This window comes from Prunus avium, chromosome 6, assembly GCF_965620075.1.
Source record: "Prunus avium chromosome 6, drPruAviu1.hap1.1, whole genome shotgun sequence".
Taxonomy (NCBI): domain Eukaryota; kingdom Viridiplantae; phylum Streptophyta; class Magnoliopsida; order Rosales; family Rosaceae; genus Prunus; species Prunus avium.
Genome location: NC_142289.1, coordinates 1,335,368 through 1,359,845, shown reverse-complemented (window position 1 = coordinate 1,359,845; position 24,478 = coordinate 1,335,368). Strand labels below are relative to the sequence as shown.

The window sequence follows — 24,478 nt, the reverse complement described above, 5'->3', positions numbered from 1 at the left end:
TATGAATACAATCGCAAAATCTACTGCGACTAGTTTGATTATTTTTTTTGGTTGGAAGAGATACTTTATTTATTAAAAAAAAAAGTACCATAAAAGTGTACAATTGATAGCACTGGACCAGCCAAATATACCAAAATATATAAATGAAAAAAGATTTTGTCAATATACCAGATTCTCATATTTCAAACAAACAATTACACAATTTTGTTGGTCGAAAAGATATTCCGTACAATTAGTAGTAAAACTTTTTTTTATTTTATATAAATATAATATAATTATTATTTAAAAAAAAAACAATTTATCACCGCCATTAAAAAAGACTATTATTCGCTCGCTCTAGATTTTTCATTTTTATCCTTCGCCTGGAACCTTTTCCTCCTCCGCTGAAAGATCACCGAATCGAAGATCATCGAGGACCGTCAGACGAGGTGCTTCGGATTCGTTACCAGCAACATGCGAATGCGATCCAAGGAGGCCAGAACCTTGATTTGAGGGTTAGTGTTCTTCTCCGATGTTAGAGCCGGTGTTCTTTTGCTATCTTAGTGTCACCTAATTTTATATTGCGATGTTAAGGTTAGCAAGCGCTCCTTTTCCATTGCGATATTAGCGTTGTTTTGCGACTGCTAGGGTCAGATAGCTTTCTTTTGCGGTTGCAATGGTAGGGTTAATTAGCGTTCATTTGCGATTGCAGTGTTAGGGTTAGCTAGCGTTCTTTTGCAATTCTATGTTAGGGTTAGCTAGTGTTCTTTTGCGATTGCGATGTTACGGCCAGCTAATGTTCTTCTGTGATTTTAGTGTTTTTCTATGATGTTTAGTGTTCTGCGATGTAAATGATAGAGGGGCTTTGCATGTATCAGGTGTGGCTTTTTTCAATGTTGTTTATAAACCGTGGCCCATAGACAAAGTGAAAATAATTTCGTTTGTTGCAGACATCTGGTCTTTTTGGTTGTGCCCTTGCTCATTTTGCTCATTTTGGTGTGATGGACTTGCGGTGGTTCCCACGTATTTACCATAGGGTTAGTTTACATATTTTTATAACATGGTTTGATGTATAAACATTTGGCTTATCCCTCCCTCTCCTCCCATCTATTTCAGGTAATCACTTTTTCATCATGTCAGGTGACCATGGGAACAACATGGGAGGCAACCTCACCACTAGCTTTACAGATCACGATGACCGATTTGCACATTTACACCTTTTGTAATTATTAAAGGTTGGTCTCTATCAAACATAGTCAATATATTTATTGAATGGGAATATATATGCTGGTTTTGATACTCAAAATGTGCCGAGACTACCATATTCAGTTCTGGTGTCAATGGTTGAGCATTAATAATATTTAGTACAGTAAATCTATGTATGATATTATATCCCATAGTAACTGCTGTTATGGACCTCCCATAATTTTCATTGTCTATTGAGAATTTCCTTTGTATTCTGATTCACCAATTGTAGTGTTTGTACCATATCTGACCCTTCACTCGTACAACGACACGTGGATCTCATAAACTCGCCCAAGCACCCAAGGCCTCGGACAATCGGCATAGGCTACTGATGATATTGTCTCAAAGCAGCAAAAGATCATTACAGGGCCCAACACAGCCTACAATCGGTATCCCCTACCGATTCTGCAGAATCAACCTCGAAGCACCCGCCTGAAATATCTAAGGACTCGTGTCAACCTCACAGGGCCCTCCCACGAGTCCCACATCGGAAATGAACACCACAAGCATACTAAATGCCCTCTATAAGTATGCCCCTCCCACTACAATACAGGGGTAAGACTTTTCAGCTTGACTTTTATACTACTATATAGTCAACAGCAAGAGCTCTTAAAAACAATCTTACTCGAGCATCGGAGGGTCTTAGGCTGGTTCCACACCGGTTCCATAGACTTTACGAGCTTCGCTTATCTTCTATTCAGGATCAGCATCCAAGGACAGGAAGAATCGGCATCCAACACCCAATCGATCTCTTGATCGTCCATCCCACTTGTAAGTTGCACTCATCTCTATCTATTCAAGATTTAGCGCCAACAGATTGGCGCCGTCTGTGGGAATCGCTTATCGATCAACCCATATCTCAAAACAAAGAACTCTGAGACCAAAAAATGAATCCATCTTCGGCCCTCCCTACCGATGGCCCCATCCTCGGCCTCGTTGGCGAGCCGAATCCAACTCCCTTGCTTCAGACACCTGCTCGACCGACCACCCTGGAGGCTCGGATGGAGACCCTACAGCAGGATATGGCAAGAATGCAGGAGCACAACAATGTTCTCGCCTCCAAACTGGATGACACCCAGAGGCAACTGCATCAACAACAAACACTCTCCGCCCAGTTGCAGAACGATCGGGAACCAGCCACACAGCTTCGGCAGGAGAAATCGTTTAAAAGCGTACGAAAGCCCGCTTTCCAGGATAGAGGGAAGCAGCAGGCCGCGAACGGACCAACTGTCTCCCGAAGACTGTTCGTGCCCACTCCGAAGGAACGCCATCCCGAATATCGCGTTTATTCTGATTGCCGCGAGAGGATCAACGATCGGCGCAGGGAACGGCAGTCATCGCCCATCCAGGTCCGGGCGAAGCTAGACGATCCACGCCTGGAGGTACTTGGACCAAAATCCCCCTTACGCCAGAGGTACGGCGCGATCGGCCTGGAAGAGACGGACGAATCAGATTATGTTCCAACATCCCCAGGAACCACAATCTCATCGGCAGGGCCCTCTGCACGACGCCACAGCCACCGATCAAACCAAGACAACGATCGGCGAAAAGGAAATTACGAGAGAAGCCCCAGCCGAACGGCAGACCAAGGAAGGCGAGGTCACAATACTGACCAACGCACAGGGAACCGAGCGATCGAACCCTTTGGTGACGATCTTCCATCTACCTGATGTAGGACGAAATATGGTCACTTATGACACTAGGAAAAGAAGGAAGGCGTATCGTTGGGATTTTCTAATTGATTGAAGAAGAATTGGAGTGAAGAAGAATTGGAGCGAAGAAGTGAAAAGGGACATAGCAGGAATTTGCAGATTTGGCGTCCGAGCTCCGATTAGGACGCAAAATACCATTTCGGAAAGGGAACGACGCCACGAGTCAAACTCACAGCTTTGCTGTGATGTATGATGGATTTTGGCATTCTGAGGTCGTTTGGCCTTCCAAAACCGCATTCAAAGTTTCGTAGTTAATTTTCGGAATAAATTCTGTTTTTCAGTTTTAATGTAATAACTCCCCTAGCAGTTACAAGGGTTGAGAGTTGTGTATTTAGGCAGGTTTGTCTAACGTTTTTGTACATTTCAGATTTTAATACAATTAATCAAAGAGAGTTTCTCTTAATTTTCTGGTGGAATCCAGTTCCCTTGTTACTCAAGGTTTTCGTTTGAAACCTTTATTGCTTGTGCTGCGTCAAGTGGTATCAGAGCGGGTCTCTCCCGTCTCGGTATTATTGGCTTGTCTTATCAGAGTAGGTTTTGCCTGACTCGAGGTGCCTCCAATGGCTCGTCCAGACGAAGAAGATAGGACCCGTGGAGACGGGGAACCAATCACTCTTAGAGAATTTGATGTTGCAGTTGTTCCATACTTCATGGGGAGCGACTGCATCGAAGGCTTTCTTCAATGGGTTGCAGACATAGAGGAAATATTTGATTCAATAGCGATCCCAGAGGAGAAGATGGTGGAAATTGTTGCATCCAGTTTAGAAGACGATGTTGCTTTTTGGTGGGATCAGTTGCGAAAATCTAGGAAGCAACAAGGTAAAAATCCTATTAGTTCTTGGCATTGGATGAAGAGACTTCTTGTGAAAAAATTCTTTCCTTTTGAATATAATATATATTTATTAAGGAATGGTTACAAGATTGTTCAACCCAATATCATGGTGGGTCTAGAAAAGATGGAGGAAGTTCTCGAAAAGGAAGAAACTGTGATGGATGCTATATTAATTGAAGATCCAATCATCCATAAGATGAAAGAAGAGATTCAAGAAAAACAAGATATTGAGCTTATTGAAACTCCTGTTGTTGAAACATATATTTCAAAAGATGAAGAACAACAATTGGATTCCTCTGAAATTAAAGGCATGGATGAATCTGTATTTGGAGAAGAAAATAATTCATACAAGGAGTTTGATTCTCAACTAGCCTATTCTAATCTTGTTTATGGAATTAATTATATGATTATTCCATCCAAATATGAGCAAGTCCTAATTCTACAAATTGAAGAGTTTATCTACACATCAAGTTGTATGCCTACTCAAGTTCATTTTAACGAGAACTCGAGGTCGAGTTCTTTACAAGTGAAGGAGTCTGATGTAGGACGAAATATGGTCACTTATGACACTAGGAAAAGAAGGAAGGCGTATCGTTGGGATTTTCTAATTGATTGAAGAAGAATTGGAGTGAAGAAGAATTGGAGCGAAGAAGTGAAAAGGGACATAGCAGGAATTTGCAGATTTGGCGTCCGAGCTCCGATTAGGACGCAAAATACCATTTCGGAAAGGGAACGACGCCACGAGTCAAACTCACAGATTTGCTGTGATGTATGATGGATTTTGGCATTCTGAGGTCGTTTGGCCTTCCAAAACCGCATTCAAAGTTTCGTAGTTAATTTTCGGAATAAATTCTGTTTTTCAGTTTTAATGTAATAACTCCCCTAGCAGTTACAAGGGTTGAGAGTTGTGTATTTAGGCAGGTTTGTCTAACGTTTTTGTACATTTCAGATTTTAATACAATTAATCAAAGAGAGTTTCTCTTAATTTTCTAGTGGAATCCAGTTCCCTTGTTACTCAAGGTTTTCGTTTGAAACCTTTATTGCTTGTGCTGCGTCACTACCGATCCGACTATTCGTCTCCTCCTACAGAAGATGACTCGCATCGAGAAGGAACAAGACCAGGCTCGGACACCAACATGGGGAACGGTACAGCCAGGGCCGTTCACCAATCGAATCCGGACATTCAGACACGAGAAGGAGGTCCAAGCACTCCGCATATCGTTTTATTCGGGGGTCGAAGATCCCGTTACCCACATTCATACCTTCCAATCAGCTCTGGGTTGCAAAGGACTGACGGACGAAGGCCAATGTTTGCTATTCCCCTCCACCCTGACCGGAGCCGCTCTGAATTGGTTCTATCGGATGGAGCCAGACACGGTCGACAATTTCAATCAGTTGAAGCAAACCTTCCTCAACCATTTTATGATTCAGACCGATCGCCTATATTCCGCCGATGATCTATATACCGTTCGGCAGCAAGACGATGAGCCGTTGAGGGAATATGCGGCTAGGTTCAGCCATGAGTACTCCAGATGTCCGGAAACTGACGACAGGGCGGCCTTCGGTGCCTTCAAAAGCGGCCTTCGGTCGTCTCAGTTTCGTTATTTGGTCCACAGCAGCAACTGGACCACCTACTCCGAATTAATGAAACAGGCGGCTATCCACGCCAAGGCTGAGCATTTCAACTCCAAGGGATCGGCTTCGACCCCAATAAACAAAACGGCGTTGATCGATCAGCCTCCAACGCAGAACTACGACCGATTCCCGGTCGACCGATCGGCAAACCAGGCCCCCTACCGAACGGCACCCCCTGTCCCTGCTTTTTCCACTCAGCGAAACAAGCGGAAGGACAACTTCCGGGAACGGCAGGACAACAACAAGAAGGGCAACCACAAGGAGAATCGGCCAGACGAAATCTTCACTTTGCTCAACACCACTTATGAGCAAGTTCTCCTGACCGAAGGGGATATGATACCGAAGCCGAACAATCGGAAACTCCCTCGCCAGAGCGAAAAAGACACCGGTGTCTTCTGCCGGTACCACCAATACAACGGCCATGATACGGAATCATGCATCGCGCTGCGCAAAATCGTTGAACGCCTCATCAATGACGGAAAGCTGGATCAGTATTTAAACACCAAGCCAGCAACGGATAACTCATTGAATCGGCAGATCAATATGATCAGTGGAGGGGCGCCTATTGCCGAAGCCAGCAACCGATCCGTTAAAAACTACGTTCGTGCCGTACGGCATCCACAAATCCTCAGCGTGGCGGGAGGACGCAATGACAAAATTCAACGCAACGGTTGGGAACCTATCACCTTTTCTGAAGAAGAAGAGCGAGGCATCATCTTCCCCCACTCTGATCCTATGATCATACGGGCTGATATATCGGATTTCGACGTAGGCCGAATCCTCATCGACACCGGCAGTTCGGTCAACGTGCTATTCGCCGACGCTTTCAACGCCCTCGTCGTGGACCCTCGGCATCTGAACAAGGATATCACCCCTCTCCTGAGCTTCTCTGGCGACGTGGTTGAACCAATCGGCAGTGTCCAGCTCCCGTTCGCTGTCGGTACCATCCCCAGACGAACGGTCCTCTACACCCATTTTCTAGTGGTCGACTGCCCAACGGCATACAACGCTATCATCGGCAGGACGGCGCTCACAAAAATGAAGGCCATGCTGTCACCACACATGCTCCTCCTCAAGTTCCCCACACACGCTGGCGTCGGCCAAGTGCGAGGGGACCAATTGAGTGCACGGACGTGTTACGTTTCGGCAACCAAGGAATCGGCAAGGGCTGCGCTTCGCGAAACATACTCGGTCGCCACCAGCTTGGGCGTACCGAACGGCAGGGGGACGGACAAACCAGATGACCCCCGAGATAAGACTGTAACCCCGCAAGCGCAACCCGCCGAAGATTTAGAACCAGTCACCCTCTCCGAAGCACAACCGGACAGACAAGTTCGAATCGGTACAACCTTGAGTCCGGCACTCAGGGCCGATTTTATCACCTTCCTGCAAACCAATGCAGAAGTCTTCGCCTGGTCATACGACGATATGCCCGGCATCGCCCCGAGTGTCATCAGCCACAAGCTCAGCATCTGCCCCACTTTCAAATCCATCAGGCAGAAACGGCGGGCCTACGATGCCGAACGGTATGAGGCAATGAGGCTCGAAGTAGACAAACTGAAGACCATCGGCTTCATCCAGGAAGTAACCTACCCAATTTGGCTGGCAAATTCGGTTTTAGTCAAAAAATCAAACGGCGCCTGGAGAATGTGTCAAGACTATACCGATTTAAACAAGGCTTGCCCAAAGGACAGCTTTCCTCTGCCACGGATCGATCAGATGGTGGATGCCACGGCAGGCCATGAACTTCTCAGCTTCATGGATGCATACTCAAGCTACAACCAAATATTCATGAGCCCTACCGATCGCGAACACACGGCATTCATCACCGACAAGGGACTTTACTGCTACAACGTCATGCCGTTCGGCCTGAAGAACGCTGGGGCGACATACCAGCGCTTGGTCAACAAAATTTTTTCCGACCTCATTGGCACCTCGATGGAAGTCTATGTGGACGATATGCTGGTCAAGAGCAGAACGGCCGATTCTCATCTCCACAACCTTTCGCTCATGTTCGGCGTCTTAAAAAAGTACAACATGCGCCTCAACCCGAGCAAGTGTGCCTTCGGCGTTTCCTCGGGCAAATTTCTCGGCTTCATGATCAGCCAACGAGGAATCGAGGCCAACCCTGAAAAAATCAAGGCATTACTCGACATGCAGGTCCCGAAGACACAAAAGGACATTCAGAGTCTGACTGGGCGTGTCGCCGCTCTAGCCCGGTTCATCTCCAAGGCTACCGATCGGTGCGCTCCATTCTTCAAAGCCCTCAAAGGAAGCAAACGGCAGATTGTCTGGACTGCCGAATGCGATCGCGCCTTCCAAGATCTTAAGGCCTACATGAGCAGAGCACCCCTATTATCCACTCCTCTCCCCGGCGAAGAACTCATCCTCTACCTCTCGGTTTCGGCAACGGCACTTAGCTCTGTGCTCATTCGCAAGCCGAACGGCATCGAACTCCCCATTTTCTACATTAGCCATGCTTTGCAAGACGCTGAGATTCGGTACCCCGAGCTCGAAAAACTCGCCTACGCTCTCGTCCTTTCAGCACGCAAGCTTCGGCCATACTTTCAGGCTCACAGTGTTACCGTCCTCACCAATCAGCCTCTGCGCCAGATACTCCAGAGACCGGAGACATCCGGTCGGCTAGTCAAATGGGCCATCGAGCTCGGCGAATTCGACATCCGCAACCACCCTCGTCCTGCCGAGAAGGGACAGGCTGTAGCCGATTTCATCTCTGAGTTAACCGCGTCCGAGGGGCCAGTTTCGAAGGACGCCGCATCCGATTCATCTTCGACGGTACCAGTCGCCTACCCGACCGAAGGAATCTTTAATCCGTCAATTCCACTTTGGACTCTCTACGTGGACGGTTCGTCCAACCGACAGGGCAGCGGAGCCGGCTTGGTACTCAAGGCCCCTGACCAGACAACCATCGAATATGCCATCCGATTCCAATTCCGGACTTCCAACAACGAAGCCGAATATGAAGCTCTGTTGGCCGGCCTTCGGCTCGCTAAAGAAATGGGCGCTCAGCAACTCAGGATCTGTAGCGACTCACAACTTGTCGTGAACCAGATACTGACTGAATTTGAAGCCAAGGACACTTCGATGGTTGCCTACTTGACACACGCTCGCCGATTGCTGCACCACTTCACTGCGTACCAAGTTCAACAGATCCCCAGATCCGAGAACAGCCACGCCGATGCTCTATCACGCCTTGCATCAGCGATCGACGACAACATAGGGCGCCGTGTGCCGATCGAGGTCCTCACTCGGCGCAGTACCACCGACCTCGAAGTACATGCCGTTCGGCAGGATCCAAGTTGGATGGATCCTATCCACGCCTACCTCGCCAACGGCACGTTGCCTGGCCCCAAACCTGAAGCAACGACTATCCGCCGCCGATCGGCACGATACCTCCTTCTGAATCAGATTCTCTATCGGCGTGGTCACTCCTTACCATTGCTTCGGTGCATGACCCCGCAGCAGGGAAACTACGTCCTACGAGAGATTCACGAGGGGGCCTGTGGGGACCATTCTGGGGCTAGATCATTGGCTTTCAAGACCATTCGGCAAGGGTACTACTGGCCGACTCTTCATGCCGATGCCACCACCCTGGTCCAGAAGTGCGATCAATGCCAGCGTTTCGGCTCCGTTCCAAAGCTGCCTGCCGAACCACTCTCTCCGATTGTTAGCCCATGGCCCTTTGCCCAATGGGGTTTAGACCTCATCGGCCCTATGCCCCAGGGCAAGGGACAGGTCAAATTCGCCATCGTCGCCGTCGACTACTTTACCAAGTGGACCGAAGCCGAAGCTTTGACAACAATCACTGCAGCCAGGGTTGAACATTTCGTATGGAAGAATATCATTTGTCGATTCGGCCTCCCGAACGCAATAATCACCGACAATGGAAAACAATTCGACTCCTCTCAGTTCCGGCACCTATGCCACCGATTTGGCATCAACCTGTTCTTCGCCTCCCCAGCACATCCGCAGTCGAACGGCCAAGTCGAAGCAATCAACAAGATCATCAAGAAGACGCTGAAGAAAAAGCTTGGGACAGCTAAAGGAGCTTGGCCCGATCTCCTTCCGGAAGCGCTATGGGCCATTAATACCTCCTATCGACGGTCGACTGGCGAGACGCCATTTTCCCTTGCCTTCGGTTCCGAAGCCGTTGTTCCAGTCGAGATCAACGCACCATCGTGCCGAACGGCATCTTACGAGCCAGAGCAAAACGAAGCCCAGCTCACTCTCAACCTGGACCTCATTGAGGAACATCGTTCCCAGGCTCAGCTTCGGAATGCCGCCTACAAACAACGGACTTCCCGCTACTACGACTCGCGCGTCAGACGCCGATCGTTTAAAGTAGGGGACTGGGTACTACGCAAAATCTCCCTCGCCACCAAGGACTCCAACGACGGCACCCTTGGTCCATCTTGGGAAGGTCCTTACGAAGTTGTCACCATCTGCCGCCCAGGCACTTACCGTTTGCGTGGTACCGATGGCCAAACCCTCGGCCACCCTTGGAATATAGAACATCTCAAATATTACTACAAGTGAACGCCCCTTCGGTCATCACCTCTGTATCATACCTTCGGTCGTCACCTTCGGTCATCAACTTTTGTAATCGGTTTAATTTGGAACTCCCTATTCTATACATACGGCACTACCATTCAGCAATATTATGTCAAACATACTCTACATACGACATGCGCACATACAGAATTAAGGGACATGGCACATTAACCCGAAACAAACTGAACATTGATAAATAAGGGGCCACAGAAGGGCCATCTGTCTTTACAATACGCCGTTCGGCATGCTCAAAAATGTTAAAAACAAAAAGTCTACGAGGTGGGTGGATCGGCTTCGGTCGCTACAACATCGACATCAGCTGACGCAGGCACAGGATCAGTCGACGGCTCGGCAGTAGACGTAACGGCAGCCCTCGGCCCGGGATGACCTTCCTCCCCACTGCTTGAATCGGTGTCGTCGGTTTCCTCGGCCTCGGCATCCTCGCCCTTGTAGGCCTCCACCATCTCTTCGGTCACCCCTTCCGGCAGCGGTGGTGGATCCCGGAGGAAGTTCAGGTTCAGCTTCTTGTCAGCATTATACCGTTTGACTCGATAGAGAAAGTCGTCACATTGCTCCATGACCTCTCTATCCACCAAACGTGTAAACTCCTCCGACGATCGGTAGTCCGCAACGGCCTTCGCCTTCTCCTCTACCAGCTCCCTGGCATGCGACCGCTCGGCCGCATCCATCGCCACCTCTACCGCTGCCTTCGCCTCATGGGCAGCCATCACGTCCAGCTCGGTCGCCGCCAGCTTCGACGCCAGCTCAGCAATTTTCGCCGCATTCTCCTCGGCACGCTGGTCCGCCTCCTGCAGCATCTTTCCGGCATCAGCGATCTTCGAACGGCCCTCTTCAAATCTCTTTTGGTACCGTTCGGCAGCATTCACAGCTCGCTTCGCGCAGAGCCACATGTCCATATTAGCCTGCCACACCAACGGACACATTAATACATGCCGAATCAAAGTATCCTTAAGCTACAAATCCTACACTTACCGCTGCTTGGAGACGGAAGGCCCGACCGGTTTGTTCACGCAACGTCTTCGTTGACAGTTGCTCCAGCTCAGCCAGCTCCATCTGAGCACCGTCAATCATACAGTTGATGAACGGCACAGCCTTCCGAGGACACGCGATGTTAACCGGTCCCTCCTCTCCCTCCACCTCATCATCAGGGATCAACACCGATGTCCCCTCGTTCGGGCCCCTTGGCCGTTTCGGCAACGGCGTCACATCGACGGGACCCTCGATCTGCCGTTTGCCCGTCATTTGGAGGTGGGCCTCCCGAACGACCTCTGCCTCCGCCGCCCTCTTCTCCCTCCGGCGGTCAGCCACCGTCTGCTCATCAGCCGACGTCCCTCCCGCTGGCCCTGCCGTCTTTCTCTTCTTCGGCCCGGGGGACTGAACCTTCTTCGTCTTTGGCGCCCCTTGCCCCTCCAGACGCCTCCTCGTCGCCTCGCTCATAGGCCTCCCTCCTGCCACTGCAAAACAGGAAAAGCACGAAGTCAGAAAGGAAACGGCAGCATAGAAAAAAAAAACACCGACCCTGCCGAACGACATCTCTTACTTTGCCTTTTTTCTTCTTCCTCTTCCTCCTTCACCCTCCGATCGTGTTCGGCCCTACCGATCAGGCCTGCCTTGAACAGATTCCGGAAGTAGAGCAGCTCCTTACAAAACCGATCTTCTTCGGCAATCTTCGCTCTCACCCTCTCGATTGCTTCAATCTCTCTGATCGGTGCGGCCGGCCGTTTCAAGGACACTGAAACCAAAATACCAACGGTCAGTACCCAAAAAAAAAAAAAAAAAAAAAAAAAAAAACTATTAACCCTGCCGAACGGCAGGTTCTACCCTACCGACTGTCTGGAAGGACGTAGGAATCCTCCTCTCAACGATAACTCCGGGTGCCGATTCCCAATCACCGGAGACAATCACTCGACGCTTGCGCCACGTCTTTTGAGAGCTCGGCACCCCCACCACAAAGTGCCCACGCTGCCCTGCCGAGAGACAGTTGGACTGAACCCACCCTCCATGATCGGCACTCTTCGCCCTCGTCACACTGTACAGCTGGGCGAACTGTTCGTAGCTTGGCTCCCCCTCACCGGCCAAGCTGAACGCCGTGATCGTCCCGAGCAGCGTAATCCAAAAATTTGGGTTATACTGCCCTGGCGCATAACCGATCGCCGCCAGGATCTTCTGCACCGAATGCTTTAACGGCAGCCGAAGGCCATGCTTAAACACATCTGTGAAGAAGACCACCCCCTTGTCATTGTCACTTAGCGACTCTAAGGGCTCCGGAATTCGCATCCCTACCGATTCCGGAATGTTGTACTCCGACCGAATCTTCGCCAACTCGGATTCGGTCAGTGTGTTCGGCTCTAAGTCATCTACTCCGAACACAGGTTCCGTGGGCTTCGCCATCGGGATCCGTTGCCTACCCCTGACGACCCTCAGTACCCCTTCCCCGGGAACGGCAACAGAGACACCACCCCCATCGGCCTCACGACCCGAGGTCGAAGGCTCATCACCCCCAGGCACCCTCGTTGAAGTACCCCCAGCCTCGGCACGCCCTCCTGCCCCCTCCACTATCTCACAGCTCGAAGAGCTCGCAGATTCAGAACTCCCACTCTCTTCGGCAGAACTCCCCGAGGACGACTCATCCTCGTATGCCCTCGGACTACGCCTACGCTCGGATTCGGTATCTGACATCTACAAACAACACACGAACGTACACTAAGGGCTGTGCTAGAATCCAAATCCTATTCTACCTCCTAAAAACACTACGTTCATACGTGTTCATGCGTGTTCATGCTTGTTCATACATTGTTCAAACATAAATTCTTGCAATTCAACACTTTGATCCATGGGAATACGAAAACACGGCAACATACCTTGTTTGCACGGTGGCTCAAGTTCGTCGGAAATCGCCTCCGCCTTGTTCAAACTTGCCGGAAATCGCCTGCTCAGCCTCAGCACGGTTGCCGGAAATCGCCTCTCACAAGCTCTCTTTGCTCTCAAAATTTCCAAGTATTTGTACTCTCGTCTTCTCCTCACATTTATAAGGCCGATTTAGCATCGGGAAGCGAAGCGACGCATCGGGATACGAAACGACGCGGCTCTTCACAGCCATGCCGACACGTGTCACGCATGCATGGGAGAGACCAAACGTCAGTTGCAACGCTTCCAATCCTCGGAGACGCTTCAACTTCCCGAACGTGGCAGATCTAGCCACCTTCGAGCACAACTCCACTAACCAACGGCAGGCGCACATTGATGAGTTCTCACTCACCTCTCGTGCCGAACGGCAGGCGCACATTGATGAGTTCTCACTCACCTCTCGTGCCGAACGGCAGGCGCACATTGATGAGTTCTCACTCACCTCTCGTGCCGAACGGCAGCCGCATATTCATGAGTTTTCACTCGCCCCTTTGCAACAACCGGCACATCATGCCGTCTCCTATCCAAGCTCACTCCCTTGGGCACTTGGGGGACTACATACCACCATCGGCAATTATGGGACCATTGTGTCCGGGTCAGAATGCCGAGGACAGATTCAAGTCCCCAACCGAGAAGCTTCTCAATCGGCAACTTGGGGGACTACTGTTTGTACCATATCTGACCCTCCACTCGTACAACGACACGTGGATCTCATAAACTCGCCCAAGCACCCAAGGCCTCGGACAATCGGCATAGGCTACTGATGATATTGTCTCAAAGCAGCAAAAGATCATTACAGGGCCCAACACAGCCTACAATCGGTATCCCCTACCGATTCTGCAGAATCAACCTCGAAGCACCCGCCTGAAATATCTAAGGACTCGTGTCAACCTCACAGGGCCCTCCCACGAGTCCCACATCGGAAATGAACACCACAAGCATACTAAATGCCCTCTATAAGTATGCCCCTCCCACTACAATACAGGGGTAAGACTTTTCAGCTTGACTTTTATACTACTATATAGTCAACAGCAAGAGCTCTTAAAAACAATCTTACTCGAGCATCGGAGGGTCTTAGGCTGGTTCCACACCGGTTTCATAGACTTTACGAGCTTCGCTTATCTTCTATTCAGGATCAGCATCCAAGGACAGGAAGAATCGGCATCCAACACCCAATCGATCTCTTGATCGTCCATCCCACTTGTAAGTTGCACTCATCTCTATCTATTCAAGATTTAGCGCCAACATGTAGCATTTGGGGTGGTCATTGCCACCCCAAATATTCTTCCAAAAAGTTTGCTATGTCTTGTGTTTTAACTAAATAAAAAATTTCCCTTCCTATTGGCTTATTTTATTGGTATGACAAGTTTGATGTCCTGTCATATTTCGTAGTTGGTATACATAAATATTAATATGATAAGACATCCTATCAGCTTTTATTCTTTGAAGATATCAAAAACTTCAATTTTTTGTTTATATGATAAAACACTCCAATTTATTTTTTGAAGCTACGGGAAACTTTAAATTGGTGTGCGAGTTAAGTCCATCCATTCCTTTAAGATTTCGTATTAACCCTGCAACCTTTAGAATGTTCAACTGCCTAAAGTTTGTTACGGCCTATCTTATTTTTGTGAAATTTCCGCATATCACCACTATGGTTTTGACTTTTTCTGCTTTACAAGTGGAGTCAGAACACGAGTACTGACTCCACTTGTAAAGTTCTCCACTTTGGAAGCTACTCCACTTCATAAATGTGATTTTAATGGAAGAGTAGCTTCCAAAGTTCACATTTATGAAGCTAAACTATTGAACTTTCAGTATGATAAGATTCAGAACAGATTTTGAATTGCAAAGGAATGAGAATTTACGGGGTATAGGCATTCACAGTGATATGTTGTTTCATTTCTTCACGAAATTTTAACTAGTCATTGATGAACTGATGTCAATTCTTTCTTTTGCAGAATTCGCACTGCCAGACAAATAATTTAATTAGTGGATATCGACTGTTTTGTCACTGAATCAGGTAAATTGCTTGTTCCTCTATTATTTTTGGCCTGCTTTCAATTGTGACGTTTGAAAACTGAGTTTTGTCTTGCAGGAATTTTTTTTTTCCTGGAAGTAACTGCCTGCCAGTGCTGCAGCTTAATGCAATTGATCTTTACCAGATGAAACTTTAGGATGAAGAAGCTGAGTCCGTGGAACTTAAGTCAAATTTCTTCATTCTTTCCGGGGAAAATGTTCTGTAATGTTTCTCTTTCTTCGTCTGTCATGGTTCAACGTATTGGACCAATAAGGCAATGGGCTTAAATATCCGGGGTTCCTATTTAGACGGGCCCCATATTATTCCAACAACTAATATTGCAGGGAGGCTAGAATGCAAGAATTCTATAGTGAGGGCCTTATATATGGCCTTTAGGTAAGGTCCTATCTCTTCACGATCCAACGGTTAAGAGATAGGAACTCACCCAAGGTATAAGGTCTTCACTATAGAATTTTTGCAACATAGCCCCTCATTATAGAAGCTCCCGTAATATTGACCAAAAATTTATAACGACGCCCAATTGGAGGGCCAAAAGTTGTAAGCAAGCTCTATAAAAAGTGATTCTAAAACTTTTCGCGGCCCAATCCATTAGATTGACAAAATTAACAAGGTACAACAGATTTGAAACGGCATAGATGTAGGACCAATAAAATAAAGAGGGATTCTCGGCCAAATAACGTTAAAAGGGACAGTAACGAGAGAATGGGCCAAAACGTCGGCCGAATAATGGGAAACAACCACGAAGGCCTGACCCATAACGTCGAAAAATGTCCAGAAGGTTGCACAAAAATCTGAAAAAGACCCAAACGTAGACCCAATAACGTGAAAATGGGCCCAGAAGGCGTCCCAATAATATGAAAGAAGGCCTAATACAGGGAAAACAGGTTCAGAAGTTGGCCCAATAACGCAAAGCTGGATCATAAGCCGGCCCAATAACGTTTAACTGGCCCAAACGTCGGCCCAATAACATTAAAACTGGACCGGAAGGCGGCCCAATTACGTTTAACAGGCCCAAATGTTGGGCCAATAGCGCGAAAATAGGCCCAGAGAGGGAAAACAGGCCCAAGAGAGGCCCATAGAGGGTAAACAGGCCCAAAAGTCGGGCCAACAACGTGAGGACATGCGCAAAAAAGGCCCAATAAGTTGATAACGGGTCCAGAAGAAAGCCCAAGATGTGAAAGCAGGCCCATAAGTAGGCCCAATTACTTTAATTCAGGCCCATACACAGCCTAAAAACGTCAAACAGGCCCAAATTTCGACTTAAATTATGGCTAAACAGGCCCAAACGTCATTCCAACAAAGTGATAACAGGCCTTACAGCGGGCCAAACTACTTATACGTTTAAACTATTTTGAGCCACAATGCTTTCGTGGGCCGAAAATATTTCAGAGACCACTTCGATAGTGAATTTGGAGTCGTTTTATGGTGAGATTATCATATACGGACCTTATATGTGGATCTCCATATTAACCACATGATCCATCTGAATAGCAACTTCACTCAAATTTAATGAAATGATCATGTGACTAATACGAAGATCCGGAGGGTTCATATATGACACCCTCACTATAGAATTAGTAGGCTGGAGGCCAAAAAATATTGACAAGCCCAGCAAACCTTTGGGCCTATTTTATTTCCGAGCGGCTCACAAAAGAAAAAGAAAACCATGCATACAAAGAATAATTACAATCCACGGCACTAAAATAAAAGAATTTATTTTTACCCAAAAAATATTGAAATTATATTACAGACTTTTTTTTATTGAAATGAGATCAAATTAGTCAAAAAAACAAAAGGGAGTTTGAGGCGAAGTCCTGCTAGCTTGTGGTTTCAGATATCCTGGGGGAAAAAACAGTTAAACAATTAATAAATTATAACCATCAGAATTAATAACAATTGAAATAAGACTGAAATAAACCAGATGGTAGTTGAACCGAAGCACATAACTCAGGAACGTAATGAATGTGCAAGTGTACAACACAGCAAACAAACTCTTTGGACAAAGTGGACAAACTCTTTGGACAAAGTGTTTAAATGCAACAAATGGGAATCTTAGGAAGTAATGTCAATAACCAAAAAGGAACATAGAACAACAGGTTCTTTTATTTTAAATGCAAGAGGTTGCAACTCATAGGAATAACATTTTGGTGTAGGGATAAGGATAACTACTGAATCTTAAAGATCACAAACCAGAGCACAACATACTGAAGAAACATTTTAAAATACTCTATTACTACATTTGTATATTCATAACTTTCATTTTAAACAAAAATTAACTACCAAAATGAATAACTGCTAATACACAGAAATTATTATATCTTCCAACTTTTACCAATCCAAAGGTAAATGTCAATAGATAAAATTAAAAAAATGATAAACAGTTATGATGAGATACTAGTAAATGAGAGAGAGAGAGAGAGAGAGAGAGAGAGAGAGAGAGAGAGAGAGAGAGAGAGAGAGAGAGAGAGAGACTTCTCTTCTACTAGTAAATGAGTATAGAAACCTGAAACACTTCCTACAATTATAACTGCCAATCTATCCTCGGTATACATTTGACAATGCGGGCAGATAAATTTTAGCACCGTGAAATTTACGCCACCAAAATTTATTTCCATGCTAATAACCTATAAACATTGCTTGGGTGTATAGATGCAAAAGAAAATACAGAGAACTTCTGAGACTCCTCTCCATTCTCATCCTAACTTGAAAAGTTAAGACTGACATTGCCTAGAACAGTGAGTTTGAATAAGGCACTAACCCATTTATGATTTTTCACGTTCTAATGTCTTTCACCTCATGTTACATTCAAAGTTAGAGAAGCACCGTCATCTAAACATCAAGTGGTCGAATATAATAGTTATGCATGCTTACTAGACCATCCGATTTTGCCACAAATGATTAATTTTAAATTCACCAAACAACTGTGTATCAATGATGTAATGTCACAATGTTACTGATTCTATATGTAAGATACCATCCCCACTCCCTCATATCAAGCCTCTAGCTGATACATTATTCAACCAAAATATGCCATTTCAAAGCGCACCCATTCAAGTGTGCCAATTTTGTTTTTGTCAGATGTATCGTTCACGTTTTCAACAATACTATGCTATTTGCCCCTGAAAACTTATTTCTGTTCATTTTGTATCCGCTTAAAAAAATATATATAATTAACAAAAGAAAAAACATCTACATGCTTGAATGAGCTAGGAGTAAAACCTTAAAAGATATGGAAGACCCGCGTTCAGTGCCTCTATCAATCCACATCACATCTTGAGCAAGCTGCCATGGAGTGTAACTGAAATGGAAGCAAACAGCAAACGCATTAATGCATTGAATTAAAGACTGACAATGCCTTAGCCCTATCGCTCCATCAAATCAAAATCAATGATCTCGCTAAACCATAACCTAAGTAAACTCTAAATTTCAAAATCAACTTTGACGGGTCCTGGAACCCCCATACCTTGCCCCATTAGATCTCTGGTGTCGGTGTTATTTACTGCACGATTTCAAGTGTAAGTTCTTGAACCATGGGGGCCATCGAGGTGTTAAACCTCGCAAAACAAGAATCGGATTGGAGGAGCTTTTCTTGCCTCGTCGCCTTTCTTCATGCTCATGTCTCTGATCTCCAACGAAGGCTCCGATCACAGAGCCAATGCCATTGTGCGGCCCGGGGAGCGTTTCTTCTTTGGCATAGATCTGAGGCTTCGTTCTGAGGGTTTAGGGTTTCCTGATCTTCTTCCCTCTCTGTGTCTCATCTTTTCATTTTCTCAGATCTGCTCAGTTTCGTTTAAGGTTTTGTGATTTGTAAGATCAGGTGCCCTTTTTGGACAGGAAAGGTTTTGTCGCACTCCTTTCTGCATCATTCGATGTCGTTTCGATTTTGTTTTAGTGGACTGGACCTGTTTGCTTAATTGCCTCTTGACCCTGGACTCGGCCGCATGCCTGGGTTCGAAATTGAATACGCATTGGGCCATTCTCTTATAATAGTCCAGTAGTGATAGCCTTTTTGCGACATGTCGTGTAAGTGGACTTATGACTCACGGTTATTGAAAAATATTATAATAAGTGATCTATAACATTTGATTAAAAAACTATGACCAAGGTCCAAACCATATCATATCTTTCTATTATGTTTTTTTGTTGACATTGTCATATCATATCAAACTTGAAATCCAATGTGTCATTAAAAGCCAAATAATGGTTTTCTTTGCACGACCTTCCTTAACCACTCTAGTCAGTCTAACCAAAACCAAGGTAAGATTTGGAGTTTAACTAAAACAATGATCGTGAATGGATAAGCTTGGAGACAAACCAAATTATTTTAATTCTAATCCGCATCATCAAATTTTCACATGATTTCCTTTTATTTCAATCAATGTATAGAACCACTAAGATGAAGGATCGAGAATTATAAAATACTACAGTAGTATGGTTATATTTTATACACGTGTTATAATATTGGTAAATGACATAGTTTATTAAACCTCATTTTAGAGAATAGTATCAATAAATATTCACTTATTTTATAACACGTGTACAAAATGTATTACATGACCGTACTATCGTATTATGCTATAATCACTCTAAAAATTGATATAATATTATTTCTAGAAAAAGCACAGTTGAAAGGCCGCATTTATTTAATTTTTATTATTTTTAATTAGAGGACCCCAGAGAAAATTGTGGCGGTAGAAGCACCAAGAGGAAGGGACAAATGGAACTTTAGGTGGCTTAACTTAAAAGAGAGAACATGATGGACCCCACACAAAAATGTGTGGGGGGGAATGAAATTAGTGTTTATCCACAAATGTGCAGCCATGTCCATCCAATGGCAATGGGGATTTAGAAAAGCCTCATTTTGCTTATTTTCAATCATTCATGGATCGTTTGTTTTGGAACTTTTTCGTAGAGTGTGATGTGGTGCGGATTTGGTGCAACAACAAGTCGTCTCTTCCTATCAACACAATGCCCTTTCAGGTTCCCTTCAAATAAAAGAAATCCAAGCAAAATATGATACGTATTATCAAAGACAAAGAAACAAATAAAATGAATTATTTATGAGCAATTTTTTTTTTTGGGTGAAAACCAAGGTATCCTCCGCGCGATTGCGAGGACTAACCCTCGAGGTACTGTCGGGCGCAAAGCGGGGACCTCTCCCAACAAAGTCTGCTCTATTCGCAAGCGCCTGGGATCGAACCCAGGACCTCTTGTTTAAAGGATCCAAGCCCCTTCCCAAGACCTCTTGTTTATGAGCAATTTTTAACTTAAGTGATTAAGAAGAATTATTCACATACTTAATGTTATAAACTTATAGTTTATCAAAAAAAACTAAATTCTAAAATAACCACTAATGGGAAGAAAAAGAAACTAAAATCTAGCATCACCCCCACAAGACCACAACCCAAAAAGAAGGAAAACTTCCCTATCCAGAAAATATTTCAAATAAATTTGTAATTTTAAGGACCCCACAGAATATAATCATCCACATTGCCATAACCAATACAGAGATTCTCCAACTCAGCATTCATAATACAACATTGCCATTAGTAATTAATAAATAAATAATTATAATTATAATTATATTCAGGCTAAAAACCAAAATGATAGTAATTAATATCCACACACACACACACACAAAAAGAAAAAAACTTTTCTAATTTGAAGGATCCAAATCAGCTAAAATCCTTGACCCAAAAAAACGCAGATAAAGACCCAAAGAGACAATAGGACAGAGAAACAGAGAAAGGGAGAAAACAGAAGGGGAGAGAGATGGATAGGATGTTCTCAGTGGAGGAAATGTCTGACCAGCTGTGGTCTTCTTCAGCACCACCAGTCAATGAAGCAGACGACGATTTGTCCAAAATGAACCGGAGCGCATCGGAGTGGGCCTTCCAGCGCTTTCTCCAAGAAGCCTCTCCCTACTCACCATCGCCCTCACCACCACAGCCACCTCCACCTCCTTCTTCTTCTTCTTCTTCAACTCACCATGACCAGAACGACGTCGCAGAGATCAAGATGATCAATGCCCACCACCCCAATCCCACTCACGCCCCTAACAACAGCAGCAACAACTATAATAGCAATAATACGCCGTCGTTTAGCCTGCAACCACCTAATGTTCCCGTTGATTCCGAAGAGTACCAGGCCTTCCTCAAGACCAAGCTCAATCTCGCCTGCGCTGCTGTGGCCTTGTCTCGCGTAAAGGTTCGTGTTTTTTTTTATTCTCCTTCTTGTCATTTTTTATCTTCGTTCGGTTGCCGAGAAATATGATCGAAGTCAAATCAGTGGTTCGAGAATGAGATCCTCTTTGGATGCTCAGAAAACTAAAGGAAAGAAACTGAACTGGAACTTGGAAATTTCTTGAATTTGGTTTTGTCTGTGAGTGTAAAGTTTAGCTCAAGTTAGCTGCTTTATAGTTTGGTTAGCCTCAAGTAAGATTTTCTTACTGTATATATTTAAAAAAAATTATTGGATTTTGATTAATTACTGAAAATTGCAATATTCAAATTCCTTTTTTTGTTCCTTTTTGGTTTTGTTCTTCTAGCATTTTCTCGGTATCCAAACAATAAAGTTTATAACTGATTGGTTGGTTTGCATTTTCTCACTCTTTCCCTGGGTAAAACAGACGGTGAAAATTGTTTGATAAGCTTGAATATTGTTTGAAACTGAGCCAAAATGTAAAGGTAAAAAAGAATACTTTAACTTGGAAGTTGAACCTTTCTTTTGTTGTGGATTTGTGGGACCTTCATGGTAATAGTAAAAGTAACTTCTGCAATAAAAGGATGAATTGTTTGGAAGAAAAAGCAGGGCTACAGCCTAAACACAAAGACATGAATTATGTATGAGAAGAGTAGTAGTACTTTGTTTGTTTAAAGATCGACCCAAGCAAGGCAAGGAATCTACACAAATTATAAAACTTACTCAAACAAGTATAAAATAGAATTCAAAACCATGCTCCAGTTCTTTATGCTTTTCTCAAACATAAAACTTAAAGTCCCAAAAGTTGCAGTGTGACCAGGTTCTTCGTCTCATGATATATCATTCTTCCTACCTGAGAATTCTCTTTTGACCTTCATTTCTCTATTAAGTTAAACTAAATCCATGTAAGTACCGGAGCATGGTTTTGAAGTCCGAGTGAGATTGAATGGATGCGGATGTATTTGCCCAAGGGACTATCTGTAGTAGGGATTCAAAAATCATGTATTTCCTTCAAATGCTTGAAGCCTGAATCAACATTATTAGATCAATGTCTTTGCCCAATGGGATACTTATAGTAGCATGCCTTAGCAAATTAAAAGCCTTCATCTGGTTCATCTGATTAAATGGAATCGTAAGGATTCTGTTCAGCTGAACTATAAAGGTCTTTCGGATTATGCAGCATGTTAGCGATGACTTTGGCCCTGAAGGATGAGAGATCAATCTGTTCAGAGTGACATGAGAGAGTAACTTCACATATTTAGCAAGGCATGCTGGTCTTTGAATGATAAATGTGCAATCCAGTCTCATATTTGTCAGCATATATGATTTATATCATTCTTTGTCAGAATATGATTTATACTTTTTAGTTCATCTTTGGTTGAAATAGATTTGAAACCATGTTTTTTTTATCTGTATAGATAAACGCTAGCTGATCTATTCTGGTCGTGTGAATAGGGATCTTTGGCGGACAGTCAAGATTCTGCTGCTTTAGCTGGCAGTGGATCACAGGCTTCCGATACTTCACATTTGGGATCTCAAGCCCCTTCAAAAGGTTTGCATCTCTCTTTTTATGTATTTAGTTATTTGAATCACAAGTCTCATATAGTAGGTCATTTGATCATGTTCTTTCTACTTTTCTGTGAGATAAAGCTGTTCCACTGAGTACCTAAAGAGTCAGGTATGTCATGATAAGTGAAAAGTTATGCACTTAGAATATCACTCTTTTTCCTATTACCTACGTAGGAGCTGGGTATGATTTATCCAGGCCGCATGATAAGAATGCTAATGCACCAGTTGGCATTCCTTCATTACCTGCAACACAACATAGATCTGCGGTTCCCGTAAGGCAAGCAACTAGTGGATCATCAAGAGAACTGTCAGATGATGAGGACATTGAAGGAGAAACTGCAATGACTGAGAATATGGACCCTGCTGATGTGAAACGTGTGAGGAGGTAACAATGTTATCTGCTTTTCTGATTGTAAAAATGATTATGACGCATTACATGATAGGTTTACAAAAACTCAATTATTTAAAGCACAAATTTGTTCACGTGAGACCTAAAATAAGCACATTAATCTCCATCTCTTGATTAATGAGTTCGTTTGCTTCAAACTCATTTGGTTCCTTTCTCTTCCACTAAATCATCTGGTCTTTTCCAGAATGCTCTCTAATAGAGAGTCAGCTAGACGCTCAAGAAGAAGAAAGCAGGCCCATTTGAGTGAGCTTGAGGCACAGGTTTGGTCCTTCTTTATTTATTTATTTTTTGGCTTCCGATTTCACTTGCCATCTCTTTTAGTCCCTTGTTTTTGCATTTTTTTTTTGTCCTTTGATCTTCTATAGATTTCCTAACCCAATGTTCTTTATAGGCATCTCAATTAAGAGTTGAGAACTCCTCTCTATTGAAGCGTCTGACTGATGCAGACCGAAAGTACAATGAAGCAGCTGTTGACAATAGAGTTTTAAAAGCTGATATTGAAACATTGAGAGCAAAGGTAAGCTTGTTATCAGTACCGCTTGCTAACTGCTTTCCTAGGCAGGCTCCTAGAATTGCAAGATGAGGATCAAAACCCACTGATAATGATTACCAGTTTTTCTTTCTTTGGAGAAAAGAAACAAGTATTGGTTCAAGATGAAGCAAAAAAATTGATATAATTTTGTTATTTCGTCCGCTATAATTCCAGGTAAAGATGGCTGAGGAGACAGTGAAAAGAATTACTGGGTTGAACATGTTCCATGCCATGTCAGAGATTTCCTCTATTGGCATGTCACCATTTGATGGAAGCCCTTCAGAGACATCAACAGGTGCTGCTGTCCCGGTGCAAGACAACCCAAATCATCACTTTTTCCAACCTGCTTCTAATAACCCTACACCCACTCATGACCTGAGAGTCAAGCATGATTCTGCAGACATCCCTTCAGTTGAAAATGTGCAGCAGAATTCTGCAGCTACGTCAGCAGATGCCGTGGGGAACAAGATGGGGCGAACACCTTCCCTACAGCGAGTAGCTAGCTTAGAGCATCTGCAGAAGCGGATTAGGGGTGGAAATCCCTCTGGTCCTCATTGCAATGGAGAGCAGTAGTTACAAACAGAGTGTTCTTTACATGAGGAAGGACTTTATTAAAGGATGCTTTCAACAACCATTGTATTGCATCATTACTTATGGATTAGTCATGTAAAAATGCTATTCTTTATCCAAAATACACTGATTGATACTTTTACCACTTCCAGTTTGTCATGTCATGCATGGAACAGATTATAAACCACTGCAATTATCAATTTTCCTTGGCAGTTACATTCTGTCGTGGCGTGCTCAAGTTTCTGTTTCTTTA

General features: G+C 44.6%; 2 protein-coding genes and 1 long non-coding RNA gene across 14 annotated transcripts; 2 read left to right on the top strand and 1 right to left on the bottom strand.

Moving 5' to 3' along the window:
• The first annotated feature begins 311 nt into the window (after positions 1-311).
• On the top strand, positions 312-15,255 carry LOC110754262 (uncharacterized). Of its 12 annotated transcripts, none has more exons than XM_088254277.1 (7): positions 312-494; positions 796-857; positions 930-1,016; positions 1,120-1,214; positions 1,457-14,106; positions 14,865-14,926; positions 15,002-15,255. In XM_088254277.1, exon 5 carries the CDS (start codon positions 4,861-4,863, stop codon positions 9,958-9,960), a length of 5,100 nt encoding a protein of 1,699 aa, XP_088110403.1. In that variant the 5' UTR covers positions 312-494; positions 796-857; positions 930-1,016; positions 1,120-1,214; positions 1,457-4,860; the 3' UTR covers positions 9,961-14,106; positions 14,865-14,926; positions 15,002-15,255. The 12 variants fall into 12 exon arrangements, 9 of the variants coding, with proteins under 9 accessions (XP_088110403.1, XP_088110396.1, XP_088110397.1 ...); XM_088254270.1 differs by lacking the exon at positions 796-857 and having other exon boundaries at positions 313-494; positions 1,096-1,214; positions 1,457-1,779; positions 1,926-14,106; XM_088254271.1 differs by lacking the exon at positions 796-857 and having other exon boundaries at positions 313-494; positions 1,096-1,214; positions 1,457-1,779; positions 1,871-14,106.
• Positions 15,256-16,643: 1,388 nt separating this feature from the next.
• On the bottom strand, positions 16,644-18,778 carry LOC110754258 (uncharacterized). Its single transcript, XR_002526267.2, has 3 exons — positions 18,408-18,778; positions 18,164-18,242; positions 16,644-16,783 (listed from the first exon to the last, which is right to left on the bottom strand). It is a non-coding gene; the product is annotated as an uncharacterized LOC110754258 (long non-coding RNA).
• A 1,836-nt stretch (positions 18,779-20,614) lies between these two features.
• On the top strand, positions 20,615-24,370 carry BZO2H3 (bZIP transcription factor family protein). Its single transcript, XM_021955350.2, has 6 exons — positions 20,615-21,151; positions 22,601-22,697; positions 22,889-23,099; positions 23,308-23,383; positions 23,515-23,640; positions 23,830-24,370. Exons 1-6 carry the CDS (start codon positions 20,717-20,719, stop codon positions 24,226-24,228), a joined length of 1,344 nt encoding a protein of 447 aa, XP_021811042.1. The 5' UTR covers positions 20,615-20,716; the 3' UTR covers positions 24,229-24,370.
• The last annotated feature ends 108 nt before the right edge of the window (positions 24,371-24,478 follow it).